We start from the raw sequence: 27853 nt of genomic DNA on the forward strand, positions 1-27853 counted from the left end.
CATATTCCTACGTTCAAGGAGCTTTCCGTTTTGATTGGGTTATTTTGCCTAAAAAAATTTAGGCCTACCTATAGAAAAATAAAAAACAACTCTGCATCTCTCCCCAGCCTGGCAAGAGTTGGCGAAAGGGTGTTAAGCATCCCCAGTGGCTCTGCAGGTGTGGAGAGGATATTCGCAACTGCTGACCAGCTCTCCAGACATCGTCGCATGAGCCTGAAACCACAGACTGGCCAAACTTGTGTTTGTAAAAATGAATTCAAAAATGCACCAAGTCATTTTTCATTTCATTTGTATTTAATTCTAAGTCAGTCAGCCTATATGCACAATTTATAGACTATAAAAATGTAATACAACAAAATTATGTTTAAAATGTTGAGAGCTTTACAACCTTACCAACCTATTGAGTCACATTGCGAAGCATTTGCAAGTGCAATTTTTTGCAGGCTATAGCCTTGAAATATAGCCTAAATAATTCATTTTTGTTCCATATTAGACTCCTTGTCTGACTCCTGACCTATTTAGTGTTTATATTCTGTTTAATATGACATGTAGCCTGTTTGAAATTATGTTCGCTTCTTACATTCACCATTTCATGATTATTCAAATACTTTTCCATACTTTAAAAACAGTTGGTAGCTCCAGGTAGTCACAAAAAATAGATAGGTGTCGGTTAAATTGTGATTTGAATTCAAACGGAGTGAATTTGGAGCGGCAACTGTTTTTAGCAGAGCGGTAGGAAGGCACAAGGAGTGCCGAAGTGTTGAGCAAGCACCCAACTCTGCTCACATGCTCTGGTCCCCATCGAATAAGAGTGGGATGTATCGAAGTGAGTTTTCCCTTCGAAGGAAGAATGCCAACATAAGGTGGATACAAAAGACAGCTAAACCAATCATCATCAAGCCTTTCTTTCCCTAATACACGCCACTGTCTGAGTTAAAACCCATCTTCGGCTGTGGGACACAAAAGGAAAGCTGTCTCCCTCCTACAGAGTTTGGAGCACGGATGTTATGTATCAACTTCACACCAGCGTTCCAAGAGAAACAGCAGCAGTCTCAAGCTGCGGATGTTGGCGCCTGCCGCTGCTCTTTGTCAGAATGGGATTTCCAGTCAGTGGACTGAGTGTGGACCAGCACATACAGCCCAGGGCCCATACCTACTGATCATAACGTCTGGAAGCAAGGCTGGAAACATGACACAGTGATGCCATCGCCGTCTTTCTGCTGGCCATGTGATGGGAGAAATATGCCCCAGGAATGTCACTGTCCGACCAATGAAGTGTTCACTGGTCACGCTGGAAAAATGACAGCAGTTTGTCGCTTTGCTCACCGATCGTGCGGTGTTGTTTTGACCACCAGTGACTCATAACAAGTCTTTTCGTCACGGTAATGACAGTCACAAGAGGTCCACTTTTACAGCCTGTGGAAAAGCTAACATAATAAATGGCCCACAGAAGTACAAAAATACATATTTCACAGTGCCTGAACTTGGTGATTTTATTGGCATTCACAGCACTGTAACACTGGCTTTGACACTGAAACAGTATGAATGCTGTAGTGTTTCAGAGGCATACTTTATCTTTACTGTAGTAGACAACATGTTCTGGTTTCATGGCTCTAAAGCATAAATCAGACATTGTTTTCACTGAAAACACAAAATACCTGGTTCTAGTGTGTAAGCCAGGTAACAAATAAGGCAGGTTATTCAACTGCCAAGCCCACTGTGGTTAATGGAGTAGGGAAGGAGAGTCTGTTTTGTGTTTATTAAAACAGTAACATTCCACTAAATCCACATGCCAAGATCAAAACGAAATGTTTCTCTTGGAGTCTCTGGGAGATTCAATACTGGAGATGCAGCAGAATTCAAAACAACTTATTTTCAAATGGATGGTTGTTAAAAAATCTCTGGAACTATGAAAGTTGTATTTCTCCCTCATGTATTGCCTGCATGACATGCCTCCTCCAAAACACATAAAAAGTCAGACTTCCACAAACCATTTTTAGCCTATTGTAGGTTGTGAAATCCTTGATCCCATAATAACAGGAAAGAGCAATGACATCAACAGTGGCATAACTGCAGACAGTAGATTTAACTGTATATCGACAGTTATATCATGCAGCATACAGTGCCTTTCGGAAAGTATTCAGACCCCATTACTTTTTCCACATTTTGTTACAGCTTTATTCTAAAATTCCCCTCACACAACACCCCATAATGACAAAGCAAAAATAGGTTTTTAGAAAATGTTATAATTTATATTTAAAATCAATAACATTTACATAAGTATTTAGATCCTTTACTCAGTACTTTGTTGAAGCAACTTTGGCAGCGACTACAGCACCTAGTCTTCTTGGGTATGATGATACAAGTTTGGCACATCTGTATTTTGGGAGTTTCTCCCATTCTTCTCTGCAGATCCTCTCAAGCTCTGAGTGTTCGGATGGGGACTGTTGATGCACAGCTATTTTCAGCTCACTCCAGAGATGTTCGATAGGGTTCAAGTCCAGGCTCTGGCTGGGCCACTCAAGGACATTGAGACTTTCCACAAAGCCACTCCTGCGTGGTCTTGGCTGTGTGCTTGGTAGTTGTCCTGTTGGAAGGTGAACCTTCGCTCCAGTCAGACACCCTGAGCAGTCTGGAGCAGGTTTTCATCAAGGATCTCTGTACTTTGCTCTGTTCATCTTTGTCTTGATCCTTACTAGTCTCCCAGTCCTAGTCACTAAAAACCATCCCCACAGCATGATGTTGCCACCACATTGCTTCACCGTAGGGATGGTGCCAGGTTTCCCACAGATCTGACACTTGGCATTCATCAGAGCAGAGAATCTTGTTTCTCATTGTCGGAGAGTCTTTAGGTGCCTTTTGGCAAACTCCAAATGGGCTGCCATCAAATCAAATGTATTTATAAAGCCCTTCTTACATCAGCTGATGTCACAAAGTGCTGTACAGAAACCCAGCCTACTGAATAGTGCCTTCCACCTGACCACCCTATCATAAAAGGCCTGATTGGTGGAGTGCTGCAGAGATGGTTGTCCTTCTGGAAGGTTCTCCCATCTCCACAGAGGAACTCTGGAGCTCTGTCGGAGTGACCATCGGGTTCTTGGTCACCTCCCTGACCAATGCCTTTCTCCCCCGATTGCGCAGTTTGACCAGACGGCCAGCTCTAGAAAGAGTCTTCGCAGTTCCAAACTTCTTCCATTTAAGAATGATGGAGGCCAATGTGTTCCTGGGGACCTTCAATGCTGCAGACCTTTTTTGGTACCCTTCCCCAGATCTATGCCTCGACACAATTCTGTCTCGAACCTCTACGGACAATTCCTTCGACCTCATGGCTTGATTCTTGCTCTGTGGGATCTTATGTAGAAAGGTGTGCCTTTTCAAATCAATTGAATTTACCACAGGTGGACTACAATCAAGTTGTAGAAACATCAAGGATGACCAATGAAAGCAGGATGAATCGGAGCTCAATTTCAAGTCTCATAGTGAAGAGTCTGAATACTTAATGCAAATAAGGTATGTTTTTTTATAAATTTGACAAGTAGCATAACTGATACTATACATTTGTAACAGCCTAAATGTTATGAAACATATATTCAATCAAATAAGCCTTGCGTAACCTCCATACAATAAAAAGCTTATCTCAGCTCATACTCCTCCGTCTTTCCCCTATATCATTAAACTTTTAGCCAGACTATTAGTGCAGGGTCGGCCTCTCCTATGCTCCCTTTTTCTTTCACGCCAGAGCAGTCTCCCCCCCTCGCTTTTCCCCCCCTCTCGCTCCCCTGCATAAATGTGGTGGGTATAAATAACCACCTCTTCCTCCCAGAAGGCTGTGCTGTGGTGGGCGCTCTGCAGCTCTGGTGCGTCACTGAGCTAACTGACCGTGTCCTTCCACGTGTCCCTGGACTTGCCTAGATGACACAGGGCAGGGAGACCTGGTCCAGAGGCTACTTCACAGGAAGCACCGCTGCCACCCACCACACCACTTAAAATGACTGAGGCCGGCTGGGCAGCTAGCTAGCACTCAGCATGCCATGGACATTCTGTTAGACACGTCAGGATGCTGTGTGTTCACACAAGCCCCGAGAACTGCCCTCAGGAAACGTTTAGAAGACTATAAATACCCCAGGAGAAGAGCAGCCAGTCTCAGGTCCCACTTAAGGCCCATCAGGGAGACCACTCAGCCGGTCAGCTAGACAGGCCATCTGAGACATGTGACCGATACTGACCGCCCTGATGCCTTGTAAAGACTTCAGACAGTTTACAGCATCTAAGTAAATATAGTTTAAATCTTGTGCACATTAAAAAACAAAGTCTGCAAAGGGAGAAGTATAACATATGGTGTGTACTTGTAGTCTAGAGATTAACTATAGTATGGTGTGTATGTTGATTGGGGCTGTGGGGGAGCAGGTTATGTTGTGTTGTTCCCCCTGGGTGGATACAGAGTGATGGTTTCCATAACTGTCCTCGCATTCTCCTGCCATGTAAAGAGATCAGAACAGTACAGACAGTTTCCACTGGGCCTACTGATGCTGACAACTGAGCTCCCCCAGCCAGCTGAACACAGCTACAGGGCTAGTAGGTGTGTGGTTTGGGCCATGGGTGAAAACAAAGCCTTTTACAGACTGAGAAATACAGTGTGTATATCTGTATGGGTGGCCAGGCCACCACCACCACCCTGTGATTATAGCCTCTTCAATTCTCTACAATGGATGGGTCTATTCCCACAGCACTGTATGTATACCATAATGCAAAATGCCACAAGATGTAAACGTACAGTAGAGTACTGTCTGTATTTCTCTCAAAACAAAATGCCTCTCCCACAACGTGCTTCTCAGAGTAATGAAATCATTTACTGTGGTTTAAATTCTTTATGAATTGGCATTACCTTTAAAGCTGAGATTCACAAAAGGGGAAACAGCACCAACAGTTGCATTTGTTATCGTTGTTTTTTTGTGGGGGGAGGGGGGGTTAACAGAAGAGATGAGCATGCCGCAGCGTAAAAAAGAAAATGTGTAGTGCATACTCTGCTGGTGTAATGATGTTCAAGGGAAAAAAATAACTCTTCTTGTTTGAAGTAACGTCTTTGTTTTTTTTGTAATATCCTGCTATGGATTCCAGCTTCAGGAAATCTATATCGGTATAAACTTCTGTCTGAGAAATGTCCAACAGACCCAGCCATACATTCACTACGGGGCATACAACTTCATTTTATGTACATTTATGGAGTTGTCTGTGAAGTGGATGATTTATCTGTTTTCATATTCAGACGCTCGGTTCAGACTTAGGATACTGCTTTGTGCAAACCGAAGACACCTGGACAATTCCCAAAGTGAGATTAACCCAATGCTGCCAAACCACCAAGCTCAAAGCTGACATTTTAGATTTGAGTGTGTATCAATCTTTGAGGTGATACGTAACTTGGCCAGACACCTTCTCAGAGGATTTCTTCCCACTTGATTTATTCAAATGTGTGCTGGAATAAATATTTAAAGCGCTCAAGCACTGAAAATTCCATAAACAAATCTAATTTGTGGCTCAGATATCATCCCTTTACTGTTGTGTCTTACTGTAAATACAAGGATATTATTGGGATTTGTGATTCGTCCTTATGTACCAAATTCGACTTTCTGAAAACAGAATATTGCATTTCAAAATGTATTCAAATGTTTTAGCAGTTGCATGTCCAGATAGGTCTGTAGCGTTACATTTCATGACCTGATAAACATGGCTACGACCACATTTAGTTTCATAGTTCATATCTTTTGTTTTACATCTATACTGGGATTCCTTCCACTGAGAAAATAAGGAAACTGGCCCCAGCATCACTTACCCATTTCACTTTCAAAAACAGGGAAGTGCAAATCTCCTAAACAAACATGGAGCTACATCAAAACTGGTAACAAGGCTGAGGGACTGAGCAAATACTGTACAAGGGCAAAATACTGCTTTGCTATTGGCAAAGGCACTTCAACAGACATTCACCAATTTTATAGCAGTATAAAATGGTTAACTGGAGTCATACACTGACGAGAGTGGCTTGTCTATTAGCCAAGCATAGTCACTATCAAGTGATAATTAGTGTTAGTGAGAGTCCCATCCTCCTTTCCACAGCAGCAACACAAACCGTGTGTACCTGTGGTGATTCAGAACCATTTATCAGCAGCAGAGCCATTCATCACACAGCACGTCTGCCACTAGGCTTGGGCGGTATACCGTATATACCATATAAGGGGGTATTTGGAAAAAGCCACGGGATGGTTTTTCAATACCGTCCAAACGATTTATTTGAAGTTTTTTTCAATAAATATTTGAAGCTACTTTTTAATACGTGTATTCAACTTGTGCAATACCTTGGGAGATACAGCAATACCTTGGGAGATACAGCAATACCTTGGGAGATACAGCAATACCTTGGGAGATGAAGCGGATTGCATTTTCATTTCACCCGTCGAATTATTTAACATTATGAATCTTACCTTAGTTCCCCAGAACAGTTGAGTCATCATATGTTTGTAAATAGCACAGAAGAAAGCAGGAGCTGGTGTATTTGATTTAACTTGCTAGTTGGCTAAGTAAGTGGTTGAATTAATAAGGAGACGGGGCATCATAGTTTTATCTTTTAGATTTTTTTCTTACATTTTCTTGAACCTTTATTTAACTAGGCAAGTCAATTAAGAACAAATTCTTATTTACAAAGACAGCCTATCCCTGGTCAAACCCGAACCAGGAACTGTAGTGATGCCTCTTGTACCGAGATGCAGTGCTTTAGAAAGCTGCACCACTCGAGAACCGTGTTTGAGAAGTCAAAGCTCTTTGGAAGGGCTGTACAGCTGCACACAGATCCACAGCGTGTACACATGCTGCTCCATAGCCAGTACTGTTCTTCCTTCAGACAAGCATGAGTCAGAACTGTTTTATTTTGCACAATGTCTTTCACATTTGCTTGTAAATGTCAAAACTCACAACAAAAAAATTAGGTAGCTACTACCTATACTTGTATAACTTTATGAGCTGGTTTTAACATCTTTGAAATTAATTTATTTTCGTTTGACCTCATTAGAATGTTTATCTAGCAGCCTCTATTGAAATTCGCTATTAGTTTGTGCTACTTTTGTTAGCATTCTGGTAATAGACACCCAATGGACTTTTGTTTTTAGCACCCCCTGGTGTATGAAGACAGTAACAAATACCGTGATGAGAGAAGGACAGTATGACGATATGAAAAACTACCTGCCGCCGTACGGATCCTCTCCTGTCCCAGATATCAGCCTCGGCCTCTCAGCCGAGCCCCAGACCAGGCCGGAACCCAGCCAGTGCCAGACATCAGCCTAACATACGGTGCCCCAGACAGATATTACACAACTACTGCTTCTCCGCAGGGTTCCAGAGAACTCAGGAGTCTCTGGCATTCGTAGACAGATTCATCTATTGCTCTGTGACAAGGAAGACGGTCCCACTGTGTCAAAGCCAGAGACACAGAGGTAAGAGCCAGCGCTATCTCAGACTGACTGACAGAATATCAAAAGGCATGCAGATTGGTAGAGCAAAGTCTATACTCTTCACAGATATTGTGGAAAGTTCTGGAAAATATGTGAAGACGATGGTTGCTATTTGGATATGTCGGATAAAAATGGCATGAGGCACAAAGATAGAGACAGAGGGAGATTTACAGAGGCCATTCAAATGTCAGAGGGGCCTTTGCAGTTAAAGCCGTCAGAAGAGAGGTTGTGTGGTTGAAAGCAGCAGTGAGTGGCACATACTGGATCTATGGCACAGGCTCTTTCATCACTCCGGAGCCAGATGGCAGTGCGCATTAATGCCATTCCTGTGAGGTGAGTGTCGTGGCTGAGAGGACACTTGTCTAAGTGTGAGCTTGTGCAGGGCTCTACATTTAAAAAAAAATAATAATAATAGCTAGTGCTGGTGCTCCCTACTTAAAATTAGGAGCACCAGGAAATAAGATATTTACAGCCTATATTGGGCCTATATGAATTCTGTGCCCTAAAAACTAATATGTAACACAATGCATTACTTTATTATAAAAGCTAACATTGAGATGAATACCTTTCATTGAAATGACATTTGTGGAACATTAAGTTTCTACATTGCATAAACACACTTTTCCAATTGAGATGCATTACAGAAAGTGTACACTGTCTCTTTAAAAATGTCAGGTATGTGATGAGACATGCAAGAGATTGGTCAATCATTTATTTATGCGATCATTGATCTTCTGAAAAAGCCATCCCTTTTCCTTTCTTTCTGTGTCCCCACATGTTTGGATACACTGCTAAAGTTACCAGGTTGTTAGCTAGCTAGCCAATGAGGTAACATGACTGAACAAAGTGTAAACAAATGGTTAACGACGTCAATAGTAGTTTTAGAACGGCCCACGACATCGCTTTATGAATGTAAAATGCAGTCCCGGCAGATAAAAATGATGTGCTGGTAATATGGGTCAGAGATTTTGACCTGGTTGGACTAGAAGTAAGCCATTTTCACTGTAGTAATGGTTCAACCATAATGCTATCGGATCTGTACTCACTTGTTCCTCTAGGGCACTCTGAAACAACGCTACAGTGCAACCTTATCACGCAGTGCTTCCAAAATAAAAACTCTTGGTCGCACAGTAAAATATGTTCTCGCACTTTAGAGCCCCGAGTGTGTGCAATGTGGGTTTTTTGGGGGGGGGGGGGGGGGGGGGCAGCAGCATCCCGGAGTCGCCTCTTCACTGCTGACATTGAGACTGGTGTTTTGCAGTTACTATTTAATAAAGTATGTTTCTCAAACTAGACACTATTGTACTTGTCCTCTTGCTCAGTTGTGCACCGGAGCCTGCCACACCTATTTCTATTCTGGTTAGAGCCAGTTTGCACTGTTCTGTGAAGGGTGTAGTACAAAGCATTGTACAAGATCTTCAGTTTCTTGGCAATTTCTCACATGGAATAGCCATCATTTCTCAGAACAAGAATAGACTGACGAGATTCAGAAGAAAGTTTTGTTTCTGGCCATTTTGAGCCTGGAATCGAATCCACAAATACTGATGCTCCAGATACTCAACTCGTCTAAAGATGCCATGTTTTATTGCTTCTTTAAAATCAGAACAGTTTTCAGCTGTGCTAACATAATTGCTAAAGGGTTTTCTAATCATCAATTAGCCTTTTAAATGATAAACTTGGATTAGCTAATCCACTGTGCCATTGGAACAGTAGATTAATCCACTGTGCCATTGGTTGCCAATAATGGGCCTCTGTACGCCTATGTAGATATTCCATTAAAAATCTGCCAATTCCAGTTACAATAATCATTTACAATATTAACAATGTCTACAATGTATTTCTGATCAATTTAATGGACAAAAAAGTTGCTTTTCTTTCAAAAACAAGGAAATGTCTAAGTGACCTCAAACTTTTGAACGGATATACACACACACGTTCTGTCACCCCCCCCCCCCCCCCCAACAAAATATAAATAAAACATATGAGAGACTCACCCGTGAGATTGTGAGGGGCAGACAGAAGTCCTTTCCTCCCTGCAGTCTGAAGCCCCAGGGGGCGGGGCCAACCAGGGAGACACTGTAGTTGCTGCTCATGATTCTCCTGCAGAAACAAAAACAAAAAAAAGCAGACAAAACATGAATAAAAATCAGGACCTTTATGGGTTATACAGAAGACACAGCACTCCAAAAGTTTTCCCATCTGCAATGTGTGATTGGTTACAGGGTCTGAGGCATTTGACGCTAGTTCCTGCGCCACAGTAGGACTGTTTAAATATTTTTTCAATGCCTTCTTGAACATGTGAACTTTCATGTGCCTTAATGAAACATGTATGGGATCTGTAAATATGAACACACATTTTTATTATGAGTTTAGCCAAGTGGAGAAAGCACAGCTATACAGGGAGAAAGACAGGATTCTTCCTGGCAAGTCATGATTGGCTGAGATAATGGATTTGGTTGGACATGAGAGATGACATACCGAACAGGACTCATGTCACAGGCTTCTATAATAACAGAATGAGATTTTCCCTAGTCAGTATTTACAGTAGATCATCTTTGCTACCCCGGATTAGAGGTCGACCGATTAATCGGAATGGCCGATTAATTAGGGCCGATTTCAAGTTTTCATAATCGGAAATCGGTATTTCTGGGCGCCCATTGTTTTTATTATTTTTTTTTTAGACATTTATTAAAATAGGCAATTCAGTTAAGAACACATTCTTATTTTCAATGACGGCCTAGGAACGGTGGGTTAACTGCCTCGTTCAGAGGCTGAACGACAGATTTTCACCTTATCAGCCTGGGGGATCCAATCTTGCAACCTTACATTTAACTAGTCCAATGCAATAACGACATGCCTCTCTCTCGTTGCACTCCACAAGGAGACTGCCTGTTACGCGAATGAAGTAAGCCAAGGTAAGTTGCTAGCTAGCATTAAACTTATCTTATAAAAAACAATCATAATCACTAGTTAACTACACATGGTTGATGATATTACTAGATATTATCTAGCGTGTCCTGCGTTGCATATAATCTAACTGAGCATACAAGTATCTAAGTATCTGACTGAGCAGTGGTAGGCAGAAGCAGGCGCGTAAACATTCATTCAAACATCACTTCCGTGCGTTTTGCCAGCAGCTCTTCGTTGTGCGTCAAACATTGCACTGTTTATGACTTCAAGCCTATCAACTCCCAAGATGAGGCTGATGTAACCGAAGTGAAATGGCTAGCTAGTTAGCGCACGCTAATAGCGTTTCAAACGTCACTCGCTCTGCGCCTTCTAGTAGTTGTTCCCCTTGCTCTGCATGGGTAACGCTGCTTCGATTGTGGCTGTTGTCGTTGTGTTGCTGGTTCGAGCCCAGGGAGGCGCGAGGAGAGGGACGGAAGCTATACTGTTACACTGGCAATACTAAAGTGCCTATAAGAACATCTAATAGTCAAAGGTTAATGAAATACAAATGGTATAGAGGGAAATAGTCCTATAATTCCTACAAACTAAAACTTCTTACCTGGGAATATTGAAGTCTCATGTTAAAAAGAACAACCAGCTTTCATATGTTCTCATGTTCTGAGCAATGAACTGAAACGTTAGCACATATTGCACTTTTACTTTCTTCTCCAACACTGTTTTTAAACCAAATTGAAAATGTTTCATTATCTACTTGAGGCGAAATTGATTTATTACATTAAGTTAAAATAAGTGTTAATTCAGTATTGTTGTAATTGCCATTATTACAAATAAATAAATACATTTAAAAAAATGAAAAAAATAAAATAAAATAAATATTTAAATTAAATCGGTATCGGCTTTTTTGGTCCTCCAATAAATCGGTGTCGGCTTTTTTGGTCCTCCAATAAATCGGTATCGGCTTTTTTGGTCCTCCAATAAATCGGTGTCGGCTTTTTTGGTCCTCCAATAAATCGGTATCGGCTTTTTTGGTCCTCCAATAAATCGGTATCGGCGTTGAAAAATCATAATCGGTCGACCTCTTACCCCGGATATTTGGAAAGATACAGTATAGCTATGCACAACTGAAAAATTGTGGATGCAACTCAAAAACATTGCTGCCCTGTTTTTAGCTGGGTTTAAGTAGAGACTGCTTTCTGGAGGACAATGCCATGCTTACTCACATAGATGGGTTGGGGATATAGCTTGAGAGGGTGTGAACGATGCTGAAGGGGCATAAACAAAGAAGGGCTGTATCCCTAGTGTGAAAATCAAAATCTTTCATAGGGCATTTTATCCTATTTGTGTTTTGAGTGGGATAACAATTGTTTTTAAAGCAGCATAACTATGAGTATGTACTTTTATAACATGTAAAAAAATAAATCTCAATAGAGAAATATGGTCACATCTTAATATTGAATGAAAAACATAAAATGTCAGCAAACCTACGAGTCTCAGCTGTTCAGTGGGTCACTGAATAGGAGCACTATATATAAGACAAAAGATTGTCAAGCTCCAAATACCTGCAGTGTCCCGTAATGCTTGACTCAGCCGTTTCCATGGAAGCCAGATGGGCTACAAGTTAGGGCTTACTTTATTACAGTCTTGTTATTAGTCAGTTAAATTTGTACTTAACGATAACACATGGTGATATAAATCTGATCTACACAGGGGTTGACATTTTAACTCTCTTCTTTCGGACCATCTGCAGAGACAGTGGATATGAACGTTTGGACATGGGTCTTAAGTCTTTTGACACTGCAGCTTAACCAGAAACAACACCGCTATTCAGAGAAGTGAAGCATATTTTCCTCTGTGAAAGACAGACACATTCAAGTTTTATTTTTGTTCAAGAAAAGATGGACCAGCACGTTTTATACCAGGGGTGTCAAACTAAATTTGCCCCGGGGGCAGCATTCGGTCTTCAATGAGGTCCGGAGGGCAGCACAGAATTCATTTTATATTTCCTTGCTGTCAGTTTGCAAAAAAACATTCTGGAGCTGGACACCGTCAAGACTGTATGAATGTACGTACATTATAATTTCTACACAGTTTAGATGGGTTTTTGTCCTTTCTTGTTTGTTTTTTTTTTGTTTTTTTTTGGTGGGGTAGACCAACTTCAATATTGCAGACTGGAACTTCCATAATTGTCTGTATCATTTCCAATCCCCCATATATGTTGTGTACACACACACACACACACCTTTTAAAATATATTTTAGTTTATCATTTTCCACTAACCATACCACCCCTCTCATAATTGGAGTAAACTAATGAACACTTAGGCTTCCACTTCCAGCTTATACAAACTATATACATTTTATGAACACAATCCATTTTACAAGTTAGTGCCTTGGAAAACTTTCCAGACTCCTTAACTTTTTCTACATTTTGTTACATTAGAGCCTTATTCTAAAATAAATTACACACAAAGACAAAGTGAAAACAGGTTAATTCATTAAACCTAAAAAAAACAGAAATCTTATTTACATAAGTATCCATACCCTTTGCTATGAGACTCAAAATTGAGCTCAGGTGCTTCCTGTTTCCATTGATCATCCTTGAGATGTTTCTATGACTTGGAGTCCATCGGTGCTAAATTCAATTGATTGGACATGATTTGGAAAGGCACATGCCTGTCTATACAAGGTCCCACAGTTGACAGTGCATGTCAGAGCAAAAAACCAAACCATTAGGTTGAGGGAATTGTCCGTAGAGCTCCGAGACAGGAATGTGTCGTGGCACAGATCTGGGGAAGAGTACCAAAAAAATGTCTACAACATTGAAGGTCCCCAAGAACACAGTGGCTCCATCATTCTTAAATGGAAGATGTTTGGAACCACCAAGACTCTTCCTAGAGCTGGCCACCCGGGCAAACTGAGCAATCGGGGGAGAAGGGCCTTGGTCAGGGAGGTGAACAAGAACCTGATGGTCACTCTGACAGAGCTCTAAAGTTCCTCTGTGTAGATGGGAGAAACCTCCAGAAAGACAACCATCTCTCCAGCACCCCACCAATCAGGCCTTTATAGTAGGCTGGCCAGACAGAAGCCACTCCTCAGTAAAAAGCATGACAGCCTACTTGAAGTTTGCCAAAAGGCACCTAAAGGACTCTGACCATTAAAAACAAGATTCTCTGGTCTGATGAAACCTACATTGAACTATTTGGCCTGAATGCCAAGTGTCACGTCTGGAGGAAACCTGGCACCATCCCTACAGTGAAGCATGGTGGTGGCAGCATCATGCTGTGGGATGTTTTTCAGCGGCATAGACAAGGAGACTAGTCAGGAGTGAGGCAAAGACAAACAGAGCAAAGTATAGAGAAATCCTTGATGAAAACCTGCTCCAGAGGTAATGTAATTGGATTTGAGTAATCTTAAAGTATATTCAGTTCATCTCCAGAACAAACTAATATCTCTGTTGCCAGAGAATTGAATGTTCATTTCTCTACCATAAGCTGCCTCCAACATCGCTTTAGAGAATTTGTCAGTGCGTCCAACCAGCCTCACAATCGAAGACCATGTGTAACCACGGCAGCCCAGGACTTCCACATTCTTCACAGCGTGGACGTCACCCGGACAACTGATGAAAATGAGGAGTATTTCTGCCTGTAATAAATCCTTTGTGGGGAACAACTCATTCTGATTGGCTGGACCTGGCTCCCAAGTGGGTGGGCCTATGCCTTCCCATGGCTGTGCCCTGACCCAGTCATGTGAAATCCATAGATTAGGCCTACATGAACTAACTTGCATGTTGCATTTATATTTTTGTTCAGTATAATAACAAAACAGATCCAGAAAAAAAACAACTTAGGTGTCAACATAACCTTCAAAGCAACAATAAATTAAATGAGAGCCGATTTATTTTATTTCACAAAAGTGTCTTCCCTACTGAGGTCACAAAGAACAATCAATCCACACATGAAATATCATTAGCGGGTGAAAACGGACCATCCCACAACAGTGCTGTGCCTATTTAAGCTTTGTGTGTGTGTGCCACCGTGTACATAAGCTTACACGGAGTGTAGTGTGCAGTCAAGTATTTAAAGAGTGGGAGTTGAGTTGGGAAGGCTACTGCTGATAAGTGGAGTGGAGTGCTCTGTAGATCCAGCATAACCCAAACAAACATTCCTCCTCAACAATAGATTACAGACTAGCAGTTTACTGAGGAACCCCAAAACCAGCCATGATCAGCTTATATCGTAAGGAAATTCCAATGTTTGTCATTCTACCAATGTCATGAAAACCTGGCTAGATAGATGGCTAAATAACTCTAACTTCTCTCTCTTGTAGAGCCCAAACGAAATATCAGTTTGCCGATATTATCCTTTTAACAACTGCTCTTTGGATGGCAATTTACGAGAATTCAGTGTGGGAAAATGACACTTTGTAACTTACCCACTGTAAAACAGTATATCGGCAGGTATAAAATCGGTAGGTTTTTGCTTCCCCCCCCAAAAAAAATCTGAATCAGACCCAAGAAAACATCTTGGTAGTCTTTACCCTCCTGTATTCCATCGACTGTTAGTGTGGAACAGGCCCAGGTGGACTAGATTATAGCACAGCACTCAATGTTCCAGACAGTAGAACTGAGCTAATTATTACTTCTTGATCCAGCTCTCTACAGGAGCAGGCCACTGGCAGGAGAGGAGAGGTACATAGGTCACAAGACCAGCGAGGACTGTGAGGTAGGCCAAAAATCTATACCCACGTAAAAGCAAAAGAGAGAGGATCCAGCTGTGTTTGTAGTGAACTGAAACTACACTTTGAACTGAGAAGGTTTCCCCTTCACTGAACTCACTACTGAGTTGTTAACACTGTCCTACTTTAACATGGGCCAGGGCAGGGGGTGGAGGGGAAGACTATTGACTCCTGGTAAGATATCATCTAAAGCTTTTCCCACTATGTTAAGGCCCAATCTACTTTATTTTTTATTTTTTTATCCTTCTTATCATCTTTCCGCACAATAATAATGACTTTTACGTCACATCTCAGATTTCTCTGTGGCAAATCTTACCATATCCTGTATCAAAACTGTCCTTTGTGAAAGTGATCAGGACAGAGATATGGAGTCATGCCAGCAGCATTACACCTCACTGACACAACAGGCTACGACACACCCAGGAAGTTACATATTTTTGTAAAAAACGTTAATTTACCAGGTAAATTGACTGAGAACACGTTCTCATTTACAGCAACGACCTTGGGAATAGTTACAGGGGAGAGGGAGCAGAATGAGCTAATTGTAAGCTGGGACGAGAGGGCCAGACACAGATGATGAGGACAGACCACCCATAAACATACAAACTCAGTTAGAGATACGAAAGAAAAAGAGAAACAATCTAGAGGAAGATATTGCTTAATTCATGCCCTTCATAATAAAACAGCGCCAGGTCTCTAACATGTTTCAACTGATAGGCCAATTAGGTGTTCTTAATAGAAATATACATACACACATATATATTAAGTGTTTCATACACTCTTAGGGAAAAAAAGGGTTCCGAAACAGTTCTTCCCCTTTTTGGTTCCATGTAGAACCCTTTCCACAGAGGGTTCTACCTGGAACCAAAAAGGGTTATCTTATGGGGAGAGCCAAAGAAACCTTTTAGGTTCTAGAAAGCACCTTTCTACCCACTAGCTCATCTCTGAATTTTAAGCTAAACTGAGGTGATTAAGATATTGTACTGTGATTACCAGCGATATCCATCAACTAGTGAATCCCCAGTGTAAAAGCGTGTAAATGCTGTCAGATCTTCAGACTGATCTCTCTATAGGGCTTAGTACTGTAGGCTGGTGCTTGGGCTGGTGCCACTGCCTGTTGCGGAGAGAGCAGCAGAAACAGACAGAGCCAGAGACACACCCTGGAAGGCCAGGGACACGTTGGAACTCAATCCAACACCACTTCCCCGTGACTGAGCCTTTCAAAGGAGCCCCGAGGGCTTGACTGATTGGTGCTGCCACATTTGTCAACCACCTGGCAAGATTGTACTATACTGTAGGACTTTGAGGGGGGGGGGGGGTACAGGACAGGACTAACAGTGTGTCCTACTGACTCATAGACTCACCCCCATGTTGCTTTACCTGAACGGACCATACCAATCGTCAGACACACATTATGGCATGTATGGTGCAGTTGAGCCTTTCATGCTCTGTTGAATTTCATTGGTTTTGGCACTGCCTATTTTTACATTCCCTTTCCATTGAAAATAAGCAGAAGTATAATTATTGAACAACTAAATAATTGTGAGTTGAGACGTGACACAGGAGTGAGTGAGCTAGCAGAAGTCCAGACAGAGTTTTCATGTCCAGGAAGGAATAAGGAGGTTCTGAAGGAGATCGCCAAAACTCTGACTGGTGAAGGAGAGACCTCAGGCATCTCTCTACCACACACATACCTCTGTGAAGGAAAACGTGCTGTCAAATGGTTGGACTAAGGGCTTTGTGAGTATGGGTCCATGCATGCCCATGTGTACATCTAGTGCACTTTAAACCATGTTGCAGGTTAATGTGTACACATGACCTCTGCCTGTCACACAAGTTAGATGTTGACACAAAAACACAATGAGACTGATTGAGTGTATAGACCATAACACTGTTGCAAGAGCAGTTAGTCAATTAGGCCCATTATGCAGGTGAGATTACCCACTATTGTAGATAAAGTCAGTGTGAGGTCAGATTGGTTCTGCTTCCAGACTAAGTATTGTCACCCATGGTTCCTTATGGAACGTGCACAGATGTTAGCTTTTTTAGCACAGTTTCCTGTGACATCAGTAAACACCATAGAAGATAACAGGTTGAGGATGATGTGAACCACAATGATTCACCACAGCTTCTAAAACAGACATTGCCAATAAATTGTATCCGTATCCGACAGGGACACTCATTTCAGTTGAAAAGGGAGAGAACAAATGTTCTGCTGGGGAGGAGTTCATGAGTAATACTGCCTTGTCATCCAAAACATGATGTTTCAGTGCTGTAAGTCATGCCGTCAGTCATACCTCCACACTGTGGCCTGGGGAGTAAATGGTGAACCCCTGAGGGTCAGAGCACCACCTGCTCCAGCATGTCACCTGACCTCTACCGTACACCCCTCCCCTCTCCTACCTCAGTCAGACTTCTTGCCCACTGGTTATGTGGCTGACTGATCACACCCGGAGCAGGTGTGGCAGACTCTTTAACACAGGTAGTGGTGAATCACTGGCAGCCAGGAGGGGAGAGCAGTGGGACAGAAGGAGATGAGGGAGGGAGTCACACACCTGGAGAACAACAGGACACACGCCGCTCCAGCCACACTCGTACTGATGTACTCATTATAGGCACCCTTCTCTGCTCTCCAAAGTGACCCAGGGCTGAGGTGAGCTAACTATGTCCAGGGCTCAGGGGAAATTACAAGCCCAACAGCACCAACCTAGAGTTCACCAAGAGGACAATCTTGCACTAACCATGTTTTCAGAGTACAACAAATTGGGTGGCTACTAATTATATGCCACTTTACTAAGGAAGCAAAACAACAGAAACAATGGGGAGTGACCTTTAACTCAGACTTCCTTCCTTACCTCTCCAAATGTCCAAATCAAATAGTAGGTCAAGGATCAAATCTTTCACACTGCACATCTGAGTATAGGTCAAGGTCTGCAGTTCAGTTTGCACAGTTGATGCATGAATTATTTTCTAAGTATGCCACACTAAACTGTCATCATAACTTCAGAAGTTCCTGCGATAATTTCTACGTTTTCAGGACATGAGGTTTTCCACGGGAGATGAAAATCAAGCCAATATCCACTCAGAAATGCCGGTCGGCACTTAGCAAACAGAAGTAGATTATTTTGTTTGTCCAAAACAAACGTTAGCCGTACAAGACACAGACTCCCTCTAAACTAACTCCACAGCAGCTTAACCTCTGTCCAGCATAAGGCTGTTTAGAAATGCTCATGACAAAAACACATACCTGTCGATTGTTACAAATGTGTCTACTCTGTACACCTGTCACCTGATGTAAAAATACATTTTAAAAACTGCTTCAAAAGTTCTGACCTTCACTGATTAGACATTTAAAAATAGCTACTGTAATTATAGTTCATGTCAACAGAGCAGTCACGCAAACTGGACTAGAGACACATGACAACCTTCTTTCTTTTTTTAAAAACTGAGCCTTGGTAGTACCCAAAGCACACTATGCTCAGTGTAATATTGAACAAAGTTAAATTCATGTCAATGCATGCCTGTCTTACACACCCTATTCTGGTACAATGCAAAGGAAATAAATACCTTTGACAATTTTTCACACAGATCTCAACATGTTCCCTTTCCTTGCCAAGTATTAGGCTACATTGCTGTACTTGGCTACATACTAGTACACCAAGTATTAGGCTACATTGCTGTACTTGGCTACATAATAGTACACCAAGTATTAGGCTGCAGTAAATTCACATTCAAATATCTTCCTCTCTTTGTAGGACAGTGAGTGTATTTGTGCCACCAGTGTCTCAATAACTATAACATGTTATATCAACCTTTAAAATTGTCTATAAAACGAAACATTACTTCAAAACAAACATTTTTATGAATATATATTAACTTGGCTACAGTATCCTCCACCACTATTGTATTGTGGGTGTGTGTGACTACGCACACTAGCTCGTATCACTAATAAAAGTCGCCTAACAATTTCCTATCCATCTATTTCGAATAGTTTTCCCATTCAATGTATGTGTCTGTCCCCCTCTGTATGTTTTGTGCTCACCTTTTCGTGGATGAGGCAAAGCCGGTTTGGTCGAGGTGTTGAGGTGTGAAAGCGTGTGACCGTTCTGCCGCTACCACGAGTTTCAGACTGAACTGAAGTGAACGGAACTATGACTTCCGCATCTCATCTGACTGGCCCATACCACGGTAGGCGGGCAATCCCGGTTACTTCAGTAAGCGCGACAATGTTCCAGAGTGTTAAAATCATATTGGTACATTTTACTTGCAAGATGGTTACATTTGTACCCACTTGTTAAGAATATCTGTACAATTGTAAAGGAAGAAAAACGTATAAGCAATTCAATGACTGCCTGCCTATTGCCTAGCCTATAGATAGATATGTTTCACAAATCATCTATAGGCCTACTAGCAATCATACTACATAAAGGGTCATGTAAAATGTCAATGATCAAAAAGGTCATCGACCAAAGGTCCTTGGTCAAAGGTCATTGGATCAGAATAGCATACCGAATTTAATAATAAAGTGTATTGTTATCGACTAAACATAAAATACCCAGATGTATTCATTTCAATGTGGTTTCATTTGAATTATGTCTGGATGTGTCTTGATGAACAGAATGAATAGGCTTTTCCTCGGGTGGATGAGAGTCAAAGAGAAAGGGAGTGTTTATGTTTGTTAAATAAATCAAATAAGGGAAAATAGGAAAAGAAAGGGAACAGGGAAGTGAAAGAATCGGGGAAGAGGGGTTCAAGACACAATGAGGGTTGGCTACAAATAGAGAGAAGGGCAATAATTGATTGAATTGCAAACTACAATGTCCCCTGTCAGTGACGGCTTAATCTAATAAAGGTTGTTATTTGGGTGGTCTGGACAGAAGGGAAGTTGGTGGTCAAGTTGACTGCTGGTGTATTGTGACGGTACTAGCATTATTCAAAATAAATTTGACTCAACTGAGCATCTGTCAACTTGACCAATTATCCAAGAGTTGTCCTGATCTTTTTTTTTATGTAACTTTCACATTAAGTTTGATTGTTAATTGGTACTCATTAGTTTGAGTGGTCATATTGATGATAATGTGGTGAAGCTGTGAGACAGCTTGTAAGGGATGACGTCACTAAATCATGAACTAATTGCTCGCACCTGTGCCTGCTTCTGCCTGGGAATGAGCAACTGATATAAAGCAGAGCTGAGAGCGCAAGGGAGATGTACCTTGACGGACGACGTTGGTCTTGTAGGTTGCGTTCCCTTTATGCCTCGAGCACACCGACAGTGGTTTGCGCAAAAATGATGCGAACATTCGATGACTCCAATTTATGCCCCGATCACACCTACAGTGTTTTGCATTTTGGTACACCAGAAGTACCTTCATTGTCAATGAAATGCTGCGTTTGCCTTGTTGCAGTGTGTTCTGTGTGGTGCATACATTGGATTTATCAAACATGCGCGTCAAACTGTATGAGTCGAGGCTTGACAGAAATGGTAGCAGAGGGAGAATATTGTTTTGTTGTTGCACACATATCCAGATGATGCTACGTCCTATTTTGCGCAGAGCACTATCGGTGTGATCAAGGCGTTATCCACCACACAGAACGCAATGCAACTGCCCCTGCAACACAAACCTGCAAGGCCAACGCATCGTTCCATTGGAAGTTAATGTACTTCTGGTGAAACAAAATGCAATGAACAATGGGTGTGATCTGGCAGCCAGCGAAAGACCGGTAGTGAGGGGGAATTTGGGGAACCAGAGCAGATAGTGGGTTTGCTCGGAGTGCGAGCCATCTCCCCAGTTTTTAGGAACAGAGCAGCTGCATGTTGTATTGTGTTCTTGGACATGCGAATTAAGAACCTGGTCTCAGAGCTTTTCGTATTATTCTGTATGTAAATCTAAGACACTCCATTTAGTATAATGAGGTTACGTTACGTATTTAATTTGTGGATGTCCATCACCCATTTCGATGATATGTTACGAATTCCAAAACGTATATGTTAAGAATTCCAGCTAGGTTGCTAACGTTAGCTAGGCTAGGGGTTAGGGTTATGTTTAGGAGTTAGGTTAAGGGAAGGGTTAGGGTTGGCTAAAAGGGTTACGTTAGGGGAATGGTTAGCTAAAATTGTCTGTGATGAGATTCGAGTACACAACCTTTGGGTTGATAGACATTCAAGTTATACATCTACCCCAACCAACCACCCTACTTTCATTTTGCCTTAATTAACCATATGTCTTATTTAGCCATACCAAACATAACATATCATACTAAATGGGACTCCCAAACACGGCCGTATGTGATACAGCCTGGATTTGAACCAGGGACTGTATTGATGCTTCTTGCACTGAAAAGCAGTGCCTTAGACCACTGTGCCACTCGGGAGCCAAACTGATACAGTTGTCTCACCCCGCAGTGAAGTCATTATCCCAGGCGTGGGTCTTCCCAACAAGTATACCAAAGGTATGCTGGAACCCTCTTCCTATCTGCCCAACCATTGCGATGTCTTGGTGGCTTGCGTCATGAGTACAGATGATCAGAGGTTTATGCCAATGCATGTAATTAATGTGACTGAGAAACCCAAAATCTACAATGGGGCATGAACATTGGCACTCTGTTCAATCAGGTGGAGGTAGACAGTGAAGTGGTAGACTATGAAAATCAGAGTGAAGAGATCATGTACTTGCCCTGGTCTGTAAATACCCTTGTGGCGTAATTGGGTTTGGAAGAGAGAGTTTTTTGAGTGTATTTTTGTTATTTTTGTATTGTACCCCCTTTTTCTCCCCAATTTCAATCTTGTTTCATCGCTGCAACTCCCCAACGGTCGAGTCATGCGTCCTCCGAAACATGACCCGGCAAACCACGCTTCTTAACACCCACTTGCTTAACCCAGCCACACCAATGTGTTGGAGGAAACACCGTTCACCTGACAACCGAGGTCACCCTGCAGGTGCTCATCCCGCCACAAGAAGTCACTAGAGCACGAAGAGCCCTCGGCCAAACCCCCCCTAATCCGGATGAAGCTGGGCCAATTGTGCGCCACCCTATGGGACTCCCAATCACGGCCGGTTGTAATACAGCCCGGGATCGAACCTGAGTCTGTAGTGACACCTCTAGCACTGTGATGCAGTGCCTTAGACCGCTGCACCACTCGGGAGGCTCAAAGAAGAGAGAGGTTTTGAACCCACCGAGCTTCATTCCATTCGTGAACTGCTCCATTGGCACACTTCTGTTTATAGAACAGGAGATACGGATATAGGGCGAACGCGCCTTGTGGTGCATCAGACAGATAAAGGTAACGCAAAACTCATTAAAATGGCAGGCCAGGATCCCCCTCCAACTGCAACAGGAAGCCGCAGACTACATTGACCTAATGCTATATCATGGCATCACCCGCCCCTCAGGTAGCTCTTGGGCAGCCCCTGTTGTTCTGGTAAAAAAAAGCGATGGAACTTGACGCTTCTGTGCTGATTACCAGAGACTCAATGATGTCACTGAGAAAGATGCTTACCCACTCCTAAGAATTGACAATGCTCTTGACAGTTTGAACAAGGCTTGCTGGTTCTCCACCCTCGACCTAACCACTGGCTACTGGCAGTGTTGTACCAGACAGGACCTGTTCGAATTCAACGTCCTAGCAGATTCACAGTGGACCACCTGTTTAGTTGATTTGGATGATATTATTGTGTTCTGTCATACCTACAAGAACATCTCTGTCTGGATGCAGTTCTTTCCAAGCTGCGCCAGGCCAATCTCAAGGTCAAACCCTCCAAGTGCAATCTCTTTTCCTCTCAAGTACAGTATCTGGGCCACATGACCTCAGCTGAAGGCGGGATGGCAGATCATGCCAAGGTAGAAGCTGGGGGTGGCCCGTTCCTAAGAACTTTACATATGTATGGAGTTTTGTGGGGCATCTTAGCATTAGCGGGTTGGCTGAAATATCTGGCCCACTGCACTAGCTTACTGAGAAAGGATGACTGTTTCAATGGGGGGAAAACTGCCAGTGGGCATTCACTCAGTTGAAAGTTAGTCTACCTACTCCACCAGTCGTGTCCTACCCAGATCCTCACAAGACAGTGATCCGAGTTACTGATGCTAGCAATGAAGGAATAGGAGCTGTACTATCCCAAGAAGAGGGAAGATTGGAGCATGTGGAAGCATATGCTCGTCGAGCTCTGACAAAGCAAGAAGTCAATTATGCTACAACCAAAAATAAGTTACTTTCACAAAATACTTGAAAAATGACCTCTTAGGCAAAGAGTTAATGTTGCGTACCAACCACAACTCCCTACGATGGTTGCACTACTTTCAATATTTAGAAGTGCAGCTCGCTTGGTGGGTGAGACAGTTGGCCAATTTTCAGAATAAGATTGTGCACCACCTCAGAAAGCAGCATGTGAATGCAGACGCCTGTATTCTCTGCCATGTTGCGTCAAGCCCCCACTCTGATCAGTGCCCTGTGATTCATGCATGTCAACCAGCTGGCAGGCCTAGAACAGGAAGCAGGGCTGGGGGTGACTTGGTACAGGCCCACAAGAAGATGCAGAAATAAGTACATCATAGTAGTCAGAGACTATTTCTCAAAATGGACACAGGCATTTCCTCTTCCCAACCATTAAGCCTACTCCATCACCAAGGTTTTGGCAGAGGAGTGGATTTCACTCAGATCAGGGAAGCAATTGTGAATCCAATCTTTTGAACTCGGACTTTCTTCTACCGTATGTCATGATGGTCTATCGCAGTAGTGTTCTTGCAAGGACCAGGTTTTCCCTATACAAATTGGTCAGGAAATTGTGACCTGTTTCAGGAAACCAGGCATGTGTCGCAAGTTACGACTTCACAGGGGAGCCATTTTAACGTTTTTAAATGATCTTTTATCAAAATGCGTTTTTTTTTCTTTCAGAAATGCCTTCTGGAACATGTAAACTTTCATGTGCCTTAAAAACTTGTATTCCATCTGTATATACGAATACAATTGTTAAATTACAAGACTTGTTGGTTAAGCCACAGAAAAAGCCTGCAACCTTCCCACTAGCCATGATTGGCTGAGATAATGAGTGGGCTGGACATGAAGAGAGAGGAGTTTGGATTGGTCTGCCATATAGGGGCTTCTGTCTATTTGATTTGGTCAGTCTGTGTTGGTAATCATGTCGATCGCTGCTTTTGTTATGTATTGTGTAGTGGAGCTGCATAAGTTTTGCTCTCCACTTTCTGGAGGATTGACTTTTAAAATCAGTGGAATTAGAGTATCATAGCTAAAGAGATGGAGAAAACACCTGTCTCTGAATTATATCTTCAAACTAAGGGCAACCATGGCATGGCATCCATGACAGGGAGACGCTTCTATTATGCATGATGATGTCTAGCATTAGCTAGCTACATTTTCAGATATTACACGTTTCTAATTTTGACAGAAAGTGATTTCATTTCAAGCTAAAGTGTTGAATATTCCCGGTGTCAGTAAACGTCGGCAAAAAAGCGTAATGAAATTGTTGCCTGCAGAGCTGATAAGGCAGTTTTCATATTATTCAGAGGTAAACAAATCATTGGCCAGAGCGTCAAATGTGCCTTCTGAATGCTTAGAGAGCGAAACAAGATGGGTGGGGCTAATGCTTAAGATGGTGTGGACGATGCTGAATGGGTGTAGACAAAAAAAAATGCTTTTCACTAGATACCAAAACATTCAAAGGACATTTTCTCAAAACTGAGTTGACAAGTTTATCAACTTTCAAAGCAGAATTACTTTCCCATTGTTCCTAAAAAAAAACAGTGTATGATATACCATTTTGTAGCTCTGAGTCTCTACTTTTATCCAATGTAAAAAACACAATTTCAAATTTTGCTACATAAGATCGAATCCAGGTGGTGAGTTCTTCCAGTCAATGTGATGCTAGACATAGATCACAGTGGAAAAGTTTACATCTGTGAATATATATCGAGGCTGGTTGACACTTTGGGGACAGTCAAAAGACACCAAGCTAGAGCCTCTGGTCAACAGAAAGCTAACTTTGATTTTAGGGACAATTGTCAATATTGTTCTGTGGGTGACATTGGTTTGGGTTCGAAATAAGGCTAGGAAGTGGGGGTATGTCGTAGTTAGAGGCACTACAAAGACACTTTCAAAGTGCTAGAGCGGGTTTCAGATGTCCTGTATCAGATAGCACTGGCGGATGGAGGCCCTGAAACTGTGGTGCATATCAATCAACTTAAGCCCTCTGTTCCTTGTTAGTTTGCTGGGGGGGGTTTAGCAACTCCTGCCCAACCACCCCAGGCCTTCCTGCCATCCGGAATTCCTTCCAAACCACTCATTCTTGAATTTTCCATTTCCAACTTGTTGTGCAATGTTTATGTTCAATGACAGATATCTATAATTTCTCTTCATTTGACAAGGATTAAAAAGGATTTGCCAATAGATTGTCAACTTGATTCATGAGGATGACTGCTAGCTAGAATTTTGAAGGTATGATGTTGACATGATCAGTCCAATCAAAGCTACTATAGATATGTGATTTGACATAATTTCATCTGTGGCCAATGACCTTGAGCCTTCTTGGATGGGCACTTCTAATGTAACTATATGGCAGCACCCAAGGGGTTAGAATTTTAGAGCTCTACCCTTAGACTTGTCGGTGACGTAGTGTCCCCAGGTGTGACAGAACACTGAACCAATCACGGTGCAACGTTCCGTATTTTTTTCTGCTGGCTTACCCCACCACCACAGAAAGCACTGAGCTAGGCTGAAACACCTGTATTTTGGAGCTGCCTTACTCAAGAAAACAAAAAAGAGACAATGTTTATATGCCGTTTACAAACTGATATGTGACACATATTAATGCATTGTCCCTTTTTGGCGCGTTATCACATTTAATAGCCTGTGTGCCTTACACCTTCTTTGGGTAATTTTAACAACTCCTGATTGGGCTAAAGGAATTTAGCAGGTTGCCTAGAATTTCATGCACGTTGTCTTATGAAATCATGTATTTAATAAAGATCAATGTGTTGAGTTTTGGTGTGTCCTATCCTTTGATGCTGGACCCTACCGGTCAAATAAAGATGGTGGCAGCATCAGGCCACTCAGCTCAATCCAGTACTTTCCCCACATCTCGGGAGATCTAGCGAGCTTCATTACAATACATATTGAATTTTGAAGTCTCCAGTTGAGTGTCCACAAAGCCACTGTATGTTATGAGGTTACACGGAAACAAAACACAGCATGAGTGAGAGTGTGATTCACCAAATGAAATATTCCCACTGATTTTATCAAAGAAGTATGCGGTGGGCGTGTCTGTGATGTCAGTCGGTGACAGTGTATCAAATTGTTGAGTTGCATCAGTGGGTGCTGATGTCATTCTTTCCATTGCATGCCTGCAGGGGAGTGAGAGGCTCATGCCAGCAGATGGCTTGGGGTTTATTTGAACCACAATAGAAATGGTAACATCTGAGAATGTCCTGTCTGACTGAGTAAAAATAGACCAGGAATGATGTTTAAAGCAGGACTAATGCATGTTTTGCATGTGAGGTACCCGTGCTTTGTTCAGTGCAGTGTTTGCATGACTGGATGGCGTTACTGTTGCCAATTGGCCTCAGTATCAGGCTAGAAAGGTGTTGTGAGATGCTGAAAATAGGATCAGTCTCTCGTCATTAGTACTATTCTTTGTAAGAATTTCAAGCTGGCAACCCAAAGGTTTTCAAGTAACTAAGATTTTGTATTTTCTCATTTCCAGTCAAAAACTGACACAGTTAACAACCACAAATGAGGACCTATCACACCTTTCCTCTTGCCGTTGGTTGAGCTGTTGGTTGAGGGACCTGTGTAAATGTGCAGTTTGTGCCCTCTGGTGGTCAAATAGAAAACATACACATTTGTATTTCTTCTTCAAGGCAGTGATTGTAGGCCAGGCTCGAAATTAACCCCACCAAACAAACAAACAAGGATCGCAGGCAGTAGTTTTAAAGTCAGAGAAACACTTGTGATCTTAGTTCAGGGGTTCCCAAAAATGTTTGGTCCACTCCCCCATTTTGATATCTGAAACGTTTTCTCGACCTTTTTTTTATAGCTATTTTTTTATAGGTTTTTATAGCTATGGCAGTCAATTGAAACACATTGTAACAGTATTTCTGATTCTCTCCTCAACTCACCATCACACACTTGTATGTGGGCCTATGACAGCCAATTGCGAATTAGTCTGCCATAATGTCTCTTATCTCACCACCACTGATGCTTGATGCATGTGTGCTTGATGCATGTGTGCTTGATGCATGTGTGCTTGATGCATGCCCCGTCGGATATTCTGAAAGTCAGGTGGCACGGTCGACAGTGGGCACCTCATCTCTGCTGTCATATACAACCTGTATCGATATTTGGTTTTAATGCTTACTAGAGCAATTTATCCAGCTTCACACCAATCGTTTTATGATGCTTTCAAGACAAATAAGACGTTGGAAAAATACGAGGTCAAGTCGAAAAGTGGGGGCTCTAGAAAGAGGCCTCAGTTCCCAAATTGGAATTCTGAGATGGATTTTTCCGTCTAAGTTATTTTTTATCCGATTTCTCAGTTATTGAACGCACTGAAGTCGGAGATTTCTGAGTTCCCAGTTATTTTGAACACGGTATTAATGCTCAGAGGGAGACGGCATTGTATTCCTTTTGAGTAAGGAACTCAAATTAATCAGTAGTGACCCGTGAACCCTTGTCTGCAGCCTTCGATTTCACTTACCGACAGG

General features: G+C 42.2%; 1 protein-coding gene across 1 annotated transcript in view; it reads right to left on the reverse strand.

Annotated features, from left to right (window-relative positions):
- Positions 1-19276, reverse strand: part of pdlim5b (PDZ and LIM domain 5b) — a 71669-nt gene extending 52393 nt beyond the window's left edge. Inside the window, exons 1-2 of the mRNA XM_064942416.1 lie at positions 19185-19276; positions 9494-9599 (exon numbers count right to left, since the gene is read on the reverse strand). Of these exons, the coding sequence (XP_064798488.1) occupies positions 9494-9592 (99 nt within the window). The 5' untranslated portion in view covers positions 9593-9599; positions 19185-19276. The remainder of the gene's footprint in view (positions 1-9493; positions 9600-19184) is intronic.
- Between the last annotated feature and the right edge of the window lie 8577 nt (positions 19277-27853).

The sequence above is a fragment of the Oncorhynchus masou genome, chromosome 28 (genome assembly GCF_036934945.1).
Source record: "Oncorhynchus masou masou isolate Uvic2021 chromosome 28, UVic_Omas_1.1, whole genome shotgun sequence".
NCBI lineage: Eukaryota > Metazoa > Chordata > Actinopteri > Salmoniformes > Salmonidae > Oncorhynchus > Oncorhynchus masou.